The 20,454-nt window shown below is 28.2% G+C and overlaps 1 protein-coding gene across 1 annotated transcript; it reads right to left on the bottom strand.

Annotated features, from left to right (window-relative positions):
- Nucleotides 1–15,636: 15,636 nt before the first annotated feature.
- Nucleotides 15,637–20,079, bottom strand: LOC124919055 (chaperone protein dnaJ A6, chloroplastic-like). Its single transcript, XM_047459185.1, has 8 exons — nt 19,922–20,079; nt 19,309–19,444; nt 19,052–19,193; nt 18,852–18,909; nt 17,365–17,407; nt 17,228–17,276; nt 16,820–16,900; nt 15,637–16,738 (listed from the first exon to the last, which is right to left on the bottom strand). The coding sequence occupies exons 2-8, from the start codon at nt 19,410–19,412 to the stop codon at nt 15,857–15,859; spliced, it is 1,359 nt and encodes a 452-aa protein (XP_047315141.1). The 5' UTR covers nt 19,413–19,444; nt 19,922–20,079; the 3' UTR covers nt 15,637–15,856.
- Between the last annotated feature and the right edge of the window lie 375 nt (nt 20,080–20,454).

Here is a 20,454-nt window from a genome sequence, read left to right as displayed (position 1 = left end):
CCACCTCCACTAAACTTTATGCCTTGTTTGGAACACATTTGTATTAAAAAAGACAAATTAAGTAATAGTTAATAAAGCATAACAAATTAAAGATATATATATATATATATATATAATGATTAAGTTTGTGATCTATCCAAAATAAAAAAAAATAATTTTTTCTCATATCTATATCTATATCTATATATATATATATAATGATGCTTAATTTTTAAAGTGTTCGGTAATGCCCGGTCGAGAGCTGTGGTTAATTTGGATATTTGGGTCGGATTTTGGGTTGACCCGCCTTTAAAGCTGTGGTTAATTTGGATATTTGGGTCGGATTTTGGGTTGACCCGCCTTTAAATTTAAAACAGTTAAAAATAAAATTAAAAATGCTAGAGGTATGTTTCGAACTTGCAACCTAACAAAACAAGTACAACTCTTTAACCAACTAGGCTACAAATATTTATATTTTAAATTCAACACCAAATTTGATAAACGCAGGACGTTTTAATATTAATATAAGTTCAACTTTTTAACTAACTAATATATATATATATATATATATATAATGATGCTTAATTTTTAAAGTTTTCGAATTGCCGGGTCGAGAGTTGTGGTTAATTTGGGTCGGATTGTGGGTTGACGCCCGCCTTTAAATTTAAAACGGTTAAAAATTAAATTAAAAATACTAGAGGTATGTTTCAAACTTGCAACCTAACAAGACAAGTATAACTCTTTAACCAACTAGGCTACACAGACTTTATATTTTAAATTCAACACCAAATTTGATAAACGTGGGACGTTTTAATATTAATATAAGTTCAATTTTTTAACTAACTAATCTATATATATATATAATGATGCTTAATTTTTAAAGTGTCCGGATTGCCGGGTCGAAAGCTGTGGTTAATTTGGATACTTGGGTCGGATTGTGGGTTGACCCGCCTTTAAATTTAAAACGTTTAAAAATTAAAAATATAGAAGTATGTTTCGAACTTGCAACCTAACAAAACAAATATAACTCTTTAACCAACTAGGCTACAAACACTTTATATTTTAAATTCAACACCACATTTAATAAATGCGAGACGTTTTAATATTAATATAAGTTTAACTTTTTAACTAACTATATATATATATATATATATATATATATATATATATAAAATGATGCTTCATTTTTAAAGTGTCCGGATTGTCGGGTCGAGAGCTGTGATTAATTTGGATACTTGGGTCGGATTGTGGGTTGACCCGCCTTTAAATTTAAAACGGTTAAAAATAAAATTAAAAATACTAGAGATATGTTTCGAACTTGCAACCTAACAAAACAAGTACAACTCTTTAACCAATTAGGCTACAAAGACTTTATATTTTAAATTTAACACCAAATTTGATAAACGTGGGACGTTTTAATATTAATATAAGTTCAACTTTTTAACTAACTAATCTATATATATATAATGATGCTTAATTTTTAAAGTGTCCGGATTGTCGGGTCAAGTATTGCGGTTAATTTGGATACTTGGGTTGGATTGTGGGTTGACCCGCCTTTAAATTTAAACGGTTAAAAATAAAATTAAAAATGTTAAAAGTATGTTCGAACTTGCAACCTAACAAGACAAATACAACTCTTTAACCAACTAGGCTACAAACACTTTATATTTTAAATTCAAAACCACATTTGATAAATGCGGGACGTTTTAATATTAATATAAGTTCAACTTTTTAACTAACTAATCTATATATATATAATGATGTTGAGTAAATGGATATTTGGGTCGGATTGTGGGTTGACCCACCTATAAACTTAAAACGGTTAAAAATAAAATTAAAAATATTATCCGTAATTTTTTTTCACGTTTTTTTTATTATTAATCGTGCAAATGCAAGGACTAAATGCTAGTGATTATAATCACGCCTCAAATCAAGTTATGGACTGATGTGATATTATTTGATGATAAAGTTAATTATTTGAAATGATATGGGTTATTTAACTAACATCTTCGGATTAGGTAGAGTAAAATTAACAAAATAATTTAAAAGTTATTCAGTTAAAATGATAAAAATAACTTTTATTTAAAAATATATTTTAATATCTTTATTGATCAATATCAAAATATTATGTTAAGTTCTTAAAATTTACTTAACTAACTTAATTTAAAAACTCTAAACTAGTAAATAAAAATGGTCTTGTTTGAAAATACTTATATACCAAAATAGATCTGAGTTTGAACTAATTTTTTGTTGTCAAATTCATTTAAAAACTTTATTTTTCAATTTCTCGTTTTAATATTAATTTAGATGAAATAATGCTCTAAATATAACAATTACAATTACGAATGTTTTCACCCAAATATTATTTCAGTTTGAAATATTAACTCTCATTATTTTAAAGGGTATGTATAAAATTACTTTTAAGTAGAATTGAATACACCAAAAATCAATATAATAAATCACTTATTATTATTATTATTATTATTATTATGTGTGGACTGAGGGTATTTATTGTGTGGGTCATTACAAAAGAGTTAACAATGGTCTATGATCAAGCTAAGATAAGTAAGCTAGGCAACAAAAGCACCCAACAGGCAACAACTAATAGCCATTCACAATATTATTAACATGACCCATCATCATTATTAATATTATTATTTATATTCATTTATAAGAAAAACAATATAAAGAAATATATAACAAAATTAAATAATATATAATGGCATGACCCAAACCAATCAACCTCCATTCTAAAGACCTAATTTGATTCTTAAAAACAAGAACAAAAGTGGTTATGACAAGTTCGATGGAGGGAATCTCACGGTATTAAATTTTACATTTTAGAACGTCACCCCGTTGATAATCTATTTAAAAAATAAATCATTTATTTTTTTGTTAGAGAATTAACTAAATATGATTTCTTTTAGGTTATAAAGGATAAGATCTCATTGTGTTAAATGATGAGTTTCAAAATAGCAAATGTTGACTTGGCAACATGAGTAGAACAATTTGGTTTTCTTCTACTTAAATTGTCATAAATATTTTATTTGAAAAAAATGAATTAAGAATATCAATTATTAGTTGAATAATTAGGAATGTTAATCTATCCTTGCATTATTTGAAAAGTATGTAATTAAATACAAGGATAAGTGATTCCCTTAATAAGGTCAGGTCAATTCAAGATTACTAGTCTTCTACAACCACCCATGCATTGTCTTGAGTTTATCATTTTCTATTTAAGTTTTTGTAAACCTTATATTATCATTTTTTTTTAATTCATCCCTAATCAAATATTATTTCCATTACAATTACACTAAATTTATTCTCATAAACCCAAACATAGATGAATTTGAAGTTGGGACTTAATTTAAAAAAAAAAAAACATAAATAAATTTATGTAAAAATACTTTTTTATTTTGTCAAAGTATCTTATTCAAAAATAAATTTAAATTATATAATTGATTATAACTATATTCAGCGCCAAATATTAACTGTAACTTTTTATTATTTAAAAACATTTAATATTTGAATGAAAATGAATTTAAATGAAAAAATATCATTGAATTTATTAATATATATATAATTATACATATAATCAGACCGAAAAGTTATAGTTAAAATTGGATTTAAAATAATTAGGTTTGTTTGAAAAAATGAAGGAAACAAATAATATGTATTTAGAAAAACATAATAATGCAATGCAGATCTACATATATTAATTTTTGTTCGATTATTAAGGCTTATCTGTGGACTTTGATTTAAAATTTAAGTGAGGTTGAATTTTATTTGGAAAAATTATCTAATCTAAATTAATATTTGAGTCATTGTATATGTGTTTCAAATCATTTTATATATATATAATTAAGTTGATTTATTTGGATGGATTCCTTTTCCTTAATTTTTCATGCCTTTTGGTTAAACAAGAAGTTGATTTTGCTTTTAAGGAGAAAATAAGGCTTTTTTATGTGTAAAAAGAATATTTAATTTGTCTAAGCATTATTGAAATTCCACTCTTACCCCTATATATATCCACCTCGTGACTTACTAATATAAATGATATAAAATGATGGGTTGTTTTCGTCAAATAATCTATATATAGCTAGCTTACATGGAGTAGGATACCACCATTGTCAAGTTGATATAAATTATTACCAAAAAGAACCTTTGAGATTAATTAATTAATCATCTTTGTTAACACCAAGAAGATATGGGTATTTTTTAACAATATAATTTAATATAGGCATCTAATTGCACATTAATTAAATATATACACCTAACTGGCTAATTCCTTGTAATTGACCTTTTTGGATAAACCCAAATAAGATAAATATATTTAAAAAGATTCACATTTATCTATATATAGCTGACGTATTCATTTATGGCGTGTTATTTTTAATTCAATCATAATTTAATTTAATAATTATTAGTGTTATTCAATATTTTTCTGTATATCTATTTTTTTTAGGCTATATATTGATTCACAAATCATTATTTATAAATTATTTTCTTAAACTTATCAAGATAGTTTAGTGGTAAGAGTTCTGTTTAAAAAAACCAAAATGTCGTCACAGGTTCTATTTTATTTGAAATCGTTTACGGGACATGACTGTGGGGTATATTTTAGTTCAACTTAATAGAAAAAAATTACCCTTTCAAATTTTAGTGCTAGTTTGGGAGTTTCATTTTAAATTAAAAATCAAATTAAAACAAATAATATTATTAATATAAACAAATTAAATATTATTAAATAAAGCAATGTAAAAAATATAAGATGTAAAAAAATATAAGATATATATAATATATATATATATAATTAAATATATAAAACTTACCTACACTAAAAGTTAGAGGACCAAATTATTATTTTTTAAAAAATTGAGTTTGCAAATTAGACGCATATAGATGATTTTTTAAAATTTTTTATTTTATTTTTGAGAGTATGGTAGAAAATGCATTATGATGATCAATTAATTGTTGTAGTCAATCAATCATCATTCATAAATCTTTATATTTGTGTTCTTTTTAATGAATTTTTCCCACTTTTTACTAGCTATAAAATAGGTTAATGAGAATTAAAGTTTTACCTTTTTATAAATATATTTAAATTGTCTAAATTTGTACATAAATAGAGAAAATGACCAATAAAGTCTTCTCCAAATTTGGGAAGAGGAGAAATCAGATAAATAATTCAATTTATTATAAATGTTATTAAATTATATATATATATTTATATATCACATCAATAATCAATTGATTGTATTAAAAAAAATCACATCTATATATGTTGTTGTATTTAAGAGGCCCCAGTGTCTTTAAGTCCACACGTGCGATAGAGATACATGCATGGACGTCCAATATATATAAGAGCTTGTTTGATCTTTCTTGAAAAAGAAATATTTGAAAGAAAAAAAAAGGGTTGATTCATTTTATTTGGATAATTAATTTAGATAAAATTAAATTTTATTATTTTAAAATTTTTTAAAATAAATTATATTTTAATTGATAATTTTAATAATTAGATGAAAAAATGATGTTTAATAGGACAATAAATTATTTGAAAATCAAACAAACTCTAAGCCTTAATTTATTATTTATTTATTTGATTGTGCACATCATCATGTTAATGAGTGGAAGTGCATGCATGTAGAAATGGTAGATGTTACATTGATATAAGGAAGTCAATTATATATTTAATTAATCAAGGAATATGATAATTTATTAATGTATCAAATTATATCATACTCAAGGTAAGGAGATGTTCCTTTGATGTGTATGAAATATTTTGATCCCCATACATTTTTCAATCTCATTTTAAATGTTGACAAATATTATTTTATTAAATTTTAGCTATTCAACTTATAACATCGATGCCATAATAAATCGTTATAGTTTAGTGAATAAGTTACTACGTATAAATAAAATTAAATATACATTAACGTTTAACGAATAAGTTGTATAATTTAAAAAGATTATAAACCTATTAAATATACTCTTTATAGCAATTAAAATAAGTTGAATAATACCAAACACATTAGAACGATAAATCAAACTAGTATTTAGTACTATATAAACAATAATTTCATACAATTATATTTTTATTAAATGAAATTAATTAATAATATCACATTAGAATCAAATCACTATTATAACTACCAATTTATAAAATAAATCTATAATAATAGTTAGGCATACACTCTTTCACCAAACAAAAGTACATACACTTTATAAAATAATAGGAGTTTTCATTTTTTTTCATTCTAAAACATTAGGTGTTCTCATAATTGAAATCATAAACATCTCTCTCTTTTTAAAAAAACAAAAAAAAAAAAACATAATGATTTATATGTCCTCTTTAGAAATTAGTTTATAATCATTAAGATTAAATAAAATCTAAAGAATAACTGTGACTACAAAAAAAAAGAGAGTAGAAAAATACATATTTTACATTATTTAATGTAGCATAACACAAATATTTTAATTAATTATTATACATTTGCCAACTTAATTATTAACTTTATTATGGATGGGACAAGAAAAAAGAGGCGGCTAGGAATCCATTCTTGACATCCCCTAGCTACCTCTCATTTTTTTGGATTTGTTCTCTATTTATAATTAATTTGCAATATTTTTATTTTTATAAATGAATTGAACAAATAAAATGGGTGAATAATCCCTAGTAGAAAAAAAGTCTTCGGTAACAATGATTAGTAACGGCGCTCGAACACTCATACTAATACTTTTTATCAATAACGGTTTATTATAACAGTTACTGTTATGAGAACATCAGTAACAGTCTTATATAGCCGTTACTGTTAAAAATTTATAATAACGGATATAAGGATTCACCGTTACGGATAATAGCGACTTAAATTTTATTTTTCGAATTAAGGGTATCAGTAACAGTTTTAGGATAACTATTATTGATACTGCACCACTTTACAGTTTTTGGAAAAGGTTATTAGTAACGGTTTTCTTCCAACGTCATTACTAATATAGTATCTGTAAAGGTTTTCTAAATAATCGTTATAGATAGTGAGCCATCTTTTCATCTTCACTATTAGTATCTGTAATGGTTATTGAGAAAACCGTTACAGATAAGGCTTTAGTTACAGTTTTTGGAAAAGGTTATTAGTAACGGTTTTCTTCCAACGCCATTACTAATATAGTATCTGTAAAGGTTTTCTAAATAATCGTTATAGATAATGAGCCGTCTTTTCATCTTCACTATTAGTATCTGTAACGGTTATTGAGAAAACCGTTACAGATAAGGCTTCAGTTACAGTTTTTGGAAAAGGTTATTAGTAACGGTTTTCTTCCACATTCGAAGCTTTAGACAAAGGTGCTATTGAGATATTGGGCCCTTATCCGTTACTAATATAGTATTTGTAACAAATTTCTCAATAACCATTACAGATAGTGAACCGTCTTTTTATCTTCTCTTCTAGTATCTGTAACGGTTATTGAGAAAACCGTTACAAATAGTGAACCGTCTTTTCAACTTCTCTTATATTATCTGTAACGGTTATTGAGAAAACCATTACAGATAGTCTATAATAACTCGCGAACGACTTCTTTCTTTTTTTCCTTCTTCCTTTCTTTCTTTTCTTTTCTTCCTCCGCGCTTTCTCCTCTTCTTCCCGATCAGCGCTGCCCATTTGTTGAAGTCGCCGCCCGTTTGTTGAAGTCGCCGCCAATCAGGTAAGTTTTCTTCTCTATTTTCTTCCTCCCATTCTCTCTGCGGGTTGATCGTCCGCCTATTTCTCCGGTCACCTTTTGTCGCCGCCTACAGGTAAGTTATATTTCTTCTTCTTTATTTGATTATCTTATTGCAATCTATTTGTGATACCATTATTTGATTTAGTTTTGCATAAATTCTGAATTTACCCTTTTGAACTGTTGAATTCGTCCTTCACTACCGTTTGAACGGTTGAATCAGGTATTCAATCATGTTACTTCTTCTTATGTTGAATTCTTGAATCAGGTTTTCATTATCACTTTTTGCGTTTGAACTGTTGAATCAGGTTGTATTAATTTCTATTCTTGCTGTTTGAATTTGCCATTGTCTTTGCTGCTGTGGATTGTAGTTTGCACTTCAAAATTCATGTTAGTTCTTATTTACAATCAATGTTAGATTGTTAGTAGAGTATTGATGTTAGGTTAGTGGATAATTTGCATGTTAGGTTAAATAATATTGAATGCTAAGTTAGATTATTTCTATTAAGCCAAGCACAACAAGTCTTTTACTTTACAGATATGGCATCAAAGCTTGAATGAAAAATTGTGACACCAATAAATCCCCGTTATTCTAATTAAGGTTGAATTATTTCTATTAAGGGTTACTTGTATATTTTTCTTATAAACATTACATAAAATATTTGCAACATGGCACCTAAAAGAATACAAGGTAAGGGTTTTAACAGCGCTAAACGACCTTGTACAGAGGACCGAGGAGCATTCAGAAGACCCTTTGAAACTACTTAACTCTATCAGGGAGCTTGATTTGGACCTTGATGATGTCATGAACGTTTATAGTGTACCAAACACTAACCTCGATGATGATGAGACAGAACCCCCGTCCGAGGAGCAAGATGGAGGTAACAGTGTTTGATTAAGTATTTTGTTATGATCTTATATAATTTTGTGTTTAATTTTAGGATCTATTTGAAGGAGGACACGAGGTAAGAACAAAAATATAGTAGTTGGTAGATTGCAAGCGGGGCAAAAGATGACTCTTCGTTTTAACCCGGTAGATGGTAAGCCCATATGCGAGAATAGGACAGTGCGGTCGAGGCATATTGGGAGTGTCATTCGAGACTTCAATGCACTACCTCACATGACTTTGCGTTGGTCGGACCTGAGCTCTACACAACTAGATCATATATGGATGACTATCACGGTAACTTATTATATAATTATTTTTTATGTATTAATCACAATCTATAATTGTATTTTAATGTTAACTTTTTAGGATCCTTTCGAGGTTGTGGGGGAGGACATCAACAACTATCGTAAACAAGGTTTATTTCAAGCTAACAAATTATGGGATAGATGGAGATGTCAATGGAACACCTTGTACGTTAAAGCTCGTGAAGGTAACGAGGCAACGATCAGGGCAAATCCCTCTCTGGAGATTGAACTAAGTGATTGGCATTATCTTCTTAATCGTCGCTTTTTCACTTCGGAGTTCAAGGTAAGTCAATTTTTATAAAGAACTCTTACATTAATCATTCATTAAACACAAATCTTTTCTTATTTGCATAAAACAAGTAATGTGAATGCGCAATATAGGTCGCGTGTTGTGTACAAGAATCATGCGGGCAGTATCTCATTTTCGTAAGTGGAGAGGCAAATGGTTTGTTTTATTATTGAATAACAAAGTTTATAATATTATTACGTTTTTATCAATTATTAAATTTGAACAGGAGAAGACTACAAGTACTTCGTCTAATTTTGCTGAATTATTTCTCCACACTTATACGAAAAAACCAACTCTACAAGATCCAAATCCGGAGGTCCCCCTATTATTCAAGAAAAATTGGTAAGTCGTGTTTATTAGTTTCATTTATTTTATGTCTGTAATGAAATGTAATTTGTGTTTGTAGACTGCCTTACAAACTGCTATAGAAGAAGACCCGACTAGGAATGACCTGCAGTTGGCTGAGTATGCGTTCGGGTCTCATGGACATGGGCGAGTCTTGGGTATAGACTCAGGTGTCACACCTACATCTTTTAGAGAAAATGCTCGTGGGGGTTCTAGTACACCGCTCAATGACACACAACATTTCCGTGGAGAAAACAAAGTTTTACTTGAGGAGATACAGAGAATGCGAGAGGAGTGTGAAGCGGAGAGACTTCAGTCACGGAGAGAGCGCGAAGAAGCATTATTCAAGCGTCAAATGGAGCGTGAAGAAGCACAAAGGCAGCGTCAAATGGAGCGTGAAGAAGCAGAAAAGGAGAGACAACAATCATCTGAAGAGCGTGAAAGAATGCGTGATGAGATGATTGAGATGAGGGAGCAGATGAACTTCATATTATCCTTGATTCCCGTTAACGCTCGCCCTCCACGTCCACCTGCCCCTCCCACTAGAGATGATGCCCCTCCGACTAGTGATGATTCCCCTCCCACTTGAATTCTAGTTAATTGAAGGTTTATGTAGTTTTTGAAATTTATGTGTTATTTGAAGTACGTTAATTAATGTTTTTGTGGATTTATGATATGATTGTAATTTGTGAATGATTGTTGTTTTAAATTAATGATTGTGGTTTTTGGTTTTTGGTTATTGATGATTGTGGTTTTGGTTTTGGTTATTAATGATTGTTATATAGGTACAAATATGTGAAAAAAAACGATTATTGTTTAGTAACGGTTTTATGAATTAAAAAACAGTTACTATAAGTTTGTCTGTAACGGTTTAATAAACAAGAATCCGTCACTGAAACTTCACAGACATCAGTAACGGCTTTCGAACACCGTTACTGATGTTGAATGCCTTTCAGTAAGGTTTTAACGCGGCTAGAACCGTTACTGTTGTCCGATTATTTTCAGTAACGATATTTAAGAACCATTACTGATGTTGAATGTTTTTCAGTAACGGTTTTAAATCGGCTAGAACCGTTACTGTTGTCCAATGACTATCAATAACGGCTTTCGAAAGTCGTTACTGATGCTTGAGAAGTTTCAATAACGTTTTTTTTTGTAACGAATGATAACGGTTTTATTTGTCGTTAAAGATAGGTATCAGTAACGACATTTGATATTTTCAGTAACGGTTTTCGCTCTTACTGATACCTCTTTTCTACCAGTGAATAATGATTTTTTTAATGGTCTCGAATGCATATTACATGCTACCTTAGGAATGGTCCCTATAAATCAACCAATCAACATTAATCAACTATTTTTTTATTATGATCCTATGAATTATCATTATAGATATGGACCAAAATATATCTTGCAAATTAAAAATGTCAAAAAAGATATCTAAAAGAAGAAGTTAAAATAAGTTACCGGATTATAATACAAATATATTGGAGAATCGAATATTAATCTTATCTAGCTAGTTTGTTATACATTTTGGTTAAAACAAGGATAAAAATTATTCATCTAACTCAATATATAACTTCATGATCTTATATTAATGAAAAATTTTCATTTATAAAAGTAAAAAAATAATGACACTTGGAAGGAACCGACAAACAATATTAAGAGGGTACACTCAAATTTTGTTATATAATTCTCCATGTCATTTTTCTATTTTTCTAATCAATAAAAACTTGAAATAACTAAGATAAAAAAAATAACTTTTGTTATATAATTCACCATTTTTAAAAATAATTAAATAAAATTTAAAGTTATAAAGGGTCTTTAATATGCGGTAGGTTGATCCAGTATGGATATGTATCTCTTACCTATTTCTCTGTCTAGCTACCTAGACCTTCGAAGAGAGAGAGAGAGAGAGGAGACCATGCATGCTTAATTATTAATATTGTTGACTTTTTTTTTTCTTTCTCTTTTTTGTCCAATAAGTAAGTATATTGTTTTTTAAGAAAAAAAATGAATAGGTTACTTGAATTTTTAATTTGTTTCTTTTTAAAAATATTTTTAATTTATTTAAAATTTAATAAAAATAAAGTAAAAACAATTTAGGTAGTAATATGAGTGATTTGATACAATAATGATGTGATAGATAATTTTTTTATAAAATAAATTGTAAAATTCCAGAAAACCCTAATCAAACAAGGCCTTAGTGACTAAATAATGGCCAAATTTGAAACGCCTGATTTGGACAATTACTTTAAAAAAAATTATTAATTTTATTTTGAATATTTTATTTAAATAAAATAATATTTTGAAATATATTTGAAGTATGTATTAACCATAGACTCAATGTTCATTTACATTGATAATAAGAACCTTAATTAAATGAAAATAATCTTAGAATTGAACGTCTATATGTTTATTTTTTTTTAAGTATCTTTATTAAAAGTTCTCTTATTATAATTTTTGTTTTGTTTTTAACTATTTTTTTTAAATAATATAACATCAAAACAATGTTTCTATAGATTAATCATAAAATATATATTATTTGTTTATTAAATTATCAAAATATTTTTTATATTTATATTTAAAATTTAAATTTAAATTTAAATTTAATAAAATAAAATAATTTGATAGAGAAAATTTAAAATAAAATTCAACATCAACTGACATCTATATTGCTTTATTAAATAAATATTAAAAATATATGTGAATGGAAAGAGAGTAATAATGAGAAGCTAGTGTGATTCAGATGGATTAGCGCGTGGCTTTAAAACGAACAGGAGGGACTAAGGGTTTGTTTGTTTTGAGAATTTATATATTCTTTTATGACTAATATTAAAATGTAGGACTATTATATATACATAAGAAAATGAGGGCAGAAGCAAAAGGCAGATTTTTAAAATAATTTGAGTTATTTAAAAATAATAACTTAAAATAAAAATACTTTTAATAAATTAAGCAATGTAATAATAATAATAATAAAAAATAATATTTAATTAATTTGAATTATTTAAATAAATTATTCAAACAAACTTATTACAATAAAGAAAAATAAAATAAAATAATGAAAAACTTTGACGTACCAAACGAGATTACCAGGCCAGGTCTGTCACTACAGAAAGCTAAAGAAGCGTTCATCATCAAACCTAGCTAGAATATTAGCTTTTATTTTTAAATATCATATTTATAATTGTTTATTTAAATAAATTTGAATTTATTAATAAATAAAAAGTTAATGGTATTGATTTTGACTAGTCATCCTTTTAATAAAAAAATCTAAAAGAATTATATATAATTAAAAAATTTATTTTAAAAAAATATATTCATATTTTAATTAATTTAAATTTAGTAATATTATTGAAGGGACTATAAAATAATGTTTAATTATGGTTGAATAAGATTAAATTATTTTTTCAAAAACTTTTTTAATTCTTATTTAATCATCTATTATTTTATTTTTATTATCTTAATAATACTTAATTTATTAATTAAAATATTAATCTTCTTTAAATTGTTCTAACCATTTTTTATTTTTTTTATTTAAAATTTATTTAAATAATTTCAATTCTATATAAAATTATCTGTATAATTTATTAAAGTATTAAATAATATTTTTTTGTTAAATTTTTTAAAAAGTAATATTTTTTTTAAGAAAATGTTTTACAAAATATTAATATAGAATAAAATATTTTTAAAATATTTTATTTAATAAATTATATAATTGATGAGACGATAATAATTGATTATATATATATATTTTAAATTATGCAAGGATTCTAACTAGACCTAAAGGCAATGTTAATATATTTGTTTGGTATAGATTTTTTTTTTATAATTTAATAGATGAATTGAGTAACATGAATTATTTGTTGTTGGATAAAAATTAGTTGATATTTTTTTAAAACTTATTTTAGAAAACTTGATTGAATTGAGTATATAATTATAATACAATATTTAAATATATGATTGAATATGGAATATATATGATATTTTTTTTTACATTATTTGAAGACTATTCAAATAATCTATATGAACAACACCAAAAATCTAACTTTCAAACTTTCATGATGTTTACTATCTAATTATGATTATCACAAAATTTGTAGGGTTTGATTTCGATCTCTTATTTTTATTTGAGAAAGACATTTTTTTTTTTCTTTCATTAACTCCTCTTTAACTTTTAATTTTTTATTATATTCTTTATTAATATATTTATAATATATAACCTTTTATTTTATAATATTCAAACATATATTTTATGAAAAATGTACTTATTTTTATAATGATAATTGAATTAATAATAATAATTTTCTATAATTAAATTAAATTATAAATAATATTATTTATATTTATTTTGTAACCACCAATTAATAACACTTCAATTAAATAAATATAATTCACAATTTATATTATAATTAATAATAATAGTACAATAATTTATAATAATAAATAAGTTAAGAAATAATAATAATATAAAAATTAATTTAAAATTCATATCTTTACTTTATTTAATTTAAAAATAAAATTATATTTTTATTCTTAAATTACATTCTTATTCTTTATACAGTACAAAAATAAATTATATAATTTATAATCCGTACTAATAACTCTTTATTATAATTATATTTTATAACTCTTGTCTATTTTAAGGATATATAATATGATCCCACAATTAATTCCCTTTAATTCAAAGAGTTTTGATTGGAATAGTTTTTATTTTTATTATAATTCCAATATATATCATCCTTGATGAAACTTAATTATATTTTAATATTAGAGATAAAAACAAAGATGAATAAAATAGAAAATACAATTAAAAAATCAGTGATTATATATATATAATTATCCAAAATGAAACAACCTCACATTAATAATAACAAAATAAAAGAGTTTGGTTATTGTTTGTCGGCAACTAACACTCATCCTTGTTGGACTCTCTTAACTTGGGCCTGATTCAGATTATTATTTAAATAAACCTAAAGTTAAATATTTATTAAGATTATTTTGTTTGATATTAGAGTATCAAAATTGAGTTATTGGTGAACAAATTTAAAATATATAATTATATTTTGTTTTAAGATAAATAATTAATACTGTAGTTATTAAATAACCCTAATCCCGAACAAGACTGTATACTTGTTTAGAAGCACTTTGTATATATAGGCTTTTAATTAGGATACATTTACAAATCTTATATCAAATTAAAATAAATTAAAGATAAGTTGTAAGTTGAACTTTTAACGAATTTTCTAGCGATGAAATAAGAGTGTAAGGTGTATTATTCTTTTTATTATTACTCAAATTTGAGTTACTGTTGTGTTTTATTCGGTATGACATTCTATTTAGCTGAATCAGTTTTTTCATTTCGAATTTTTGTAATTCGAATAATACTTTCAATCGTTGGTAGGTCATTTGCTGTTCATACCCTCCAACTTTGTTGATAATCATTTCGAATTCGTATCCGTCCAGTCCTTAGTAGCAAAATAGACGAAATAATCGGATATAATTTTTTTTTTACTATTTTTAATAAAAAGTTATTAAGTTTGATCATATACATGGTCTTTTATATATTCTCTGACTTGTATGAATTTCTCGTTATATATAAATGATCCATTTTCACTCGACATTACTTTTTACATTTTAACTGTTAGCTCAAAATATTTGGCAGAGAATTTTTTTGACACCATTCATTGTTATTGATTTATTCGACTTGATATACTTCAATATTTATTGTTTAGACTTTCAAATAAAGTAGACTACATATAATAATGGTTTATAATATCTATCTCCTATTAGAATTTAATTAGAATTAATTTTTTATTTACAAAAATATAAATTAATAAATATTTTTTTGGTCATAATTAATTAAATCCACACCAACTCGTTATTATTATTATTACCCCTACATTGAAGACATAATTATTATCATAATATATCAAATAAAATTTAAAAGAATTTGGTTAATAAATAACAATAGAAAATTTAATTAAAATCTTAAACAACTATAATCTGACTTGTTATTTAAAATTATAAAATTTTAAGATTCACATACAAAAAAAAAAAATCCAGGGAGAAGCTAATGCAAGACAAAAGCCTTTTAATCTTACAACAATTATCAAGAAGAATAACTAGAAATGAAGATTTAGTTCAAAGATAGAACAAAAATTGCAACATAGTTTTGAATTTGTAGCAATTAATTCCACTACAAGCTAAATAAGAAATCTCTAATCCTGTCAAAATTCTATAATTGTCAAGGATGAAATCATTTGCTGCATGTAACAATAATTAATATATATTACACACCCACTACTACCACCACCACCACCGCCGCCATAAAACTCTATCTCCGGCTGCTGCTGCCGCCAGTGGTGGTGGTGCTATTAGCTGCAGCCTTAGCCTTGTTCAGATTAGCAAGCTCTTCAATCAATTTCTTCTCATCCCCACTCAACTTTTTCGGAATCTCAACTTGCACCTTAACCAACTGATCCCCCCTCATATTATTCTTATTCAGAAAAGGAACCCCTTTTTTCGCCATAACAAGAGTAGTCCCAGGTTGTGTTCCTGAAGGAATTTTCAGATCGACAATCCCATCCACTGTTGGAATCTTCATCGTGGTTCCCAATATGGCGTCTATATAAGATACCTTACATCCGTATAGTATGTTATTATCGTCCCTCTTTAAAACAGGATCAGGAAGAACTTCAATTTGAACGAAAAGATCTCCAGGGGATCCACCTCTCTTCCCCGCATTACCCTCGTTCCTAACCCTAAGCCTGCTTCCGGAATCTACTCCTGCAGGGACTTTTAATCCGATACGCTTCGATTTCTTTACTCTGCCATCTCCCTTGCATGTATTGCAAGGAGAAAAAGACTCCCCGGTCCCATTACAGCTGTTGCAAGTGCTGACCTGTTGGAAGATGCCCAATGGGGTTCGGGCAGATGAGATGACTTGACCTTGACCGCCACATGGGTTACATTTGGTGGGTTTGGTTCCGGGTTTGGCACCGGATCCTTCGCATGAACCACATGATTCGAGTCGGGTTATTTCGATTTCCTTTTCGATTCCGAAGACAGCTTCTTTGAAATTGAGAACTAAGTTGTAGAGCTGGTCTTCACCTTCCATTGCTCGGTTTCGAGTGGCTCTTCCACCACCCATATTGCCGCCTCCCATACCGCCCAGGTCGAATAATGATTCGAAGAGATCGAAAGGGCTGCTGAAATCCTGAGAAATTTAAGTTGTTTCTCAAATGTTGTTTGAAAAGTTCAAATATGGTGAGAATCAGTTGAGAATCGGTTGACTTACCCCCATACCCATTCCAGCGCCTTTTAGTCCGGCCTCTCCATATCTATCGTATATAGAACGTTTCTCATCGTCCGACAAAACCTTTTATTTTTTTCAAAAATAGAAGGATATATCTTGAATTAATGTTTTTTAAAATCATAACATACAAAACTTAGACCTTGTTTGATGAAGGTTCTACTTCTCCCATCCTCAAATAATCAACTAAAACACTAAATTATCGTTGGGCCTTGTTTGATGTACGGTTATTTGGAGATTATTTGAAAAAACTAGTTTTTATGTAAAATGTAAACTTAACCCAAATAATCCACTTTATCATCAAAATAAAGTTTTTTCCCCAAGGATTGTTTCAGAAAGAACCTGCATCAAACAACCTCTTATTAATATAATAAGCATGATCGGCAATAGTACCTCATAGGCGTTACTGATCTCCTTGAACTTCTGTTCTGCTCCGGGTTCTCTGTAACACAAAATTCAGCATTTTATATGGTAATAGAGTCAGCAAAATAAGTTTTGAATGGGAAATTATATTTGGAAATTCAGCTTACTTGTTGACATCAGGGTGGTTACTTCTTGCTAGCTTCCTGTAAGCTGTAAATCAGACACAATCCTTTTATTTCAATTTTCTTTTGGAGAAAAACTAAATTTTCATAACACACAACAATTAATGCAAAGGTTACATTCCCATGGGGAAAGGAATCAGTTAAATACTAGTCAATACAATATCTGTCATTACACAATACCAAACAAAAACACCCTCAAATCTCGTTTCTCAAGACTTTGTCGTGTTCTTAAGGTTCTCATAATAGAAAACCCTGTTTCCAATTCTATAGTGTGCAATAAATGTCAGCTAAAAGGAGACATAAGAGGGGATAAAAGGTCTATGTATCTCATACTGGTACATTATGGATCTTTATACTTTGAAACTAATGAACACATAGTGCTACCATAGATGCTGCCTATCCGTTTTTCTTTGGTAGGTGCCTTGAGTATGCTTCTTTCATCAGCTAACTTACTCACTTTTGGGGTTCAAGTTACAGTCAGGGAAGAACGGGAAGAACCGGCTAATTCAAAGGGGTTAGTCTGGTCTTCATCTCCAATAATGAATTTTTTTGTAAGGGGACTGGAGCAGGCTACCATGAGACTAAATATCTTATTCCTAAAGAGATTCGGTCGCAACAGAAAAATTACAGAAATTAAAGTCAATTTGGATGACATGTATGTGAAAAAATGACAAAAGGCTACCATAGGTTAGAAAGGTCCAACATCTTAAAAGTGTTTGAAGGTTTTCCCATAGTTGTTGTTTTCTGGAAAGGCTGGGAGATTAGTTTAATAAATGAAGGATGAGTCAGTTACAAACAAGGAAGCAAAAAAGCCAAATAATCCATGAGAAAGAAAAATATATATAAGAAAGATAACATCAAGTCATTCTCTCATAATTTTCCGAACAGCACTAGGGAGTGTTGAGTTAGTAAAATGTATATAAAAACCGAATCTGAAGTTCCAGCTGGACTGAAACCTATTTGGAGCGTCCTACCTCTAGACTCTAGTACAACTTTAAGTTGTATTTTTCCATAACTGTTTCCAGTACAAGATCAAAAAGAATAATCAAACAGCATAGAAGTTAACACAGTTAGATGCAGTTTAAACACAAGCTTTGTATCAAGTAGGGCATAGCCGTGTATATCAAGGTGTTTGGAAGAGCATGGGAGAATTTTTAATAGTAAAAGTGTAAGGACTCTAAGATATTAACTGATTCAACTGCCTCTAAGACTTGTTTTTGGCAAATAAGATGCTTTTATTATATATTTTAAGAAAAAATATCTGTAACACCCTGAGTGTCTACAATATAGGACATAGTTATACAGGTAAATTCATTTCATTAACGAGTTTTGTATAAATAGAAAAAGACAAAATAAAACACATAAGCAATTGGTTCAATAACACACTGTGACACGAATATGTAATGCACCAGGATAACTGGATAACAACAACAAACTACATAACAAAGAGCTTTTACAGAAACAACAATTACCGCTTTTAATATCTGCCTTGGTAGCATTTTTGTTCACTCCAAGTACAGAATAGTAATCCTACACGTGATAAAAAAAAAAAAAAAAAAGTAAGTGAGAATATTAGCAAATCATTAATGCCGTATAGTTGAAATAAATGGGGTATGTTTTAGTGAATTTAGTTGTACAGAATGCTCAACACATTATCATGTGGCGGACTCACAGTATCTGCTCTAACTATCAAACGAGCTCCCCTTTGATGACCCTGGTTCCTATAAGGCAATTTTTGAAAGAGCGCACTCAAAGAATCTTGAGAAAATATGCTAGAACTTGGAGAAGCAATTGCTTTAATCTTGCAAGAAAGCCTGCAAGACAAAATCAAAGCATAAGATAATATGAATCTAAAAATAGTTTAGATGAACTTCACACTAATAGGAGATAGATGAACCATTCGTGGGATGAATGCAATTAAACACACACCTGTGTGAGGAAGCATATAACCCATTAATGGAAGGAGATTGGAATACCAATTGAGGTTGTCCCCACCGAGCCACCCATGTACATCCACCAGGTACGATAGCCATCTATTATTGACTGAATACTTCCTTTATACAACCTAAACCCATAAGGGAAAGATAACCATAGCCTTAAAAAATGGTTGCTGCACAACAAAATAAACCAAATTCTCTAGAAAAAAAGACATCTTTTTGAGAACAGCCAATAGTTAATTATAAAAGAGGCAAGTCTGGAGTGAATACAAAACATAAGCAAGATTATCAATAAGCAAAGGGTTCAAAAGACACTCATTCGAGGATAAACAAGATAAAAAATCAAACAATTTCACTAACGTCGACTAGAAACCTTGCTTACAGAACTAAAACCTCCGACGGATTTCGAATCTGATAACCTAAATAGAGAAGAGGGTATAACATAAACGGAAATTCAAAGGGTACAATTGTGAACAGTTCCGGCGAAAACTAGACATATGTTACTTGGGTGCGATAGAATCAAAGACGGCAAAGTAATCGGAAATGAGGAGAAAAGACGGCGGAGGATAACGGAGGAAGAGAATTGAATCGAAGGGATAACTAACCTGGAAAACGTATGAGGTGACGAAACCTGGTTCGTTGTTGAAGAGAATCAATCGTATGCTTGGCAGGAGAGAGAACCGTTGGTTCTTTTAAGAACTTGGAGGAGGAGGAGGATATGAAACTCTACAGTCTACTCCTGCGAGAGAGAAAGAGGGCCTTCCAGATTGAGATGATGTGGTTATATTCGACTGTATTCCGGTTCGGGTCGGTACCCGGATGCTGTCATACATGCTAAACGATTATCTAGGTTATAATAATAATAATAATAGAGAAATGATAAACTAAATGAAACGAAACCAAACTAAAGATAACGAAAATAAGGCTACGAATCTTACGTGGCCGCCGGTCAAATAGGTAGAAGACAAAAATAAAAAAATTAAAAATATAAATAATATTAAAAATTATTTCAGTTCCAAGTCCTCTTTTTTTTTTTCTTTTTTTTTTTCATTTCTAGTAATCGGTCTCTTTCATCTTTGGCGATTCGGCATCCTCAACTTTTCTCTTTTCTTCATCGTCGTCCGATCAAAAATGGCAA

This window comes from Impatiens glandulifera, chromosome 1 (assembly GCF_907164915.1).
Source record: "Impatiens glandulifera chromosome 1, dImpGla2.1, whole genome shotgun sequence".
Lineage (NCBI taxonomy): Eukaryota > Viridiplantae > Streptophyta > Magnoliopsida > Ericales > Balsaminaceae > Impatiens > Impatiens glandulifera.
The sequence above is the reverse complement of the archived record's forward strand: the minus strand, read 5'-3'. Positions and strand labels throughout refer to the sequence as shown.

Bases quoted from the DNA above. Each gene is read 5' to 3' on its own strand.
- LOC124919055 (XM_047459185.1), bottom strand. From the start codon at position 19,412: ATGGCTATCGTACCTGGTGGATGTACATGGGTGGCTCGGTGGGGACAA. The intron at 19,194-19,308 runs GTGTGTGTTTAA...TTTGTCTTGCAG, and splicing joins TTATATGCTTCCTCACACAG to GCTTTCTTGCAAGATTAAAG. The intron at 17,408-18,851 runs GTAATTGTTGTT...TCTGATTTACAG, and splicing joins CAAGGCAGATATTAAAAGCG to CTTACAGGAAGCTAGCAAGA.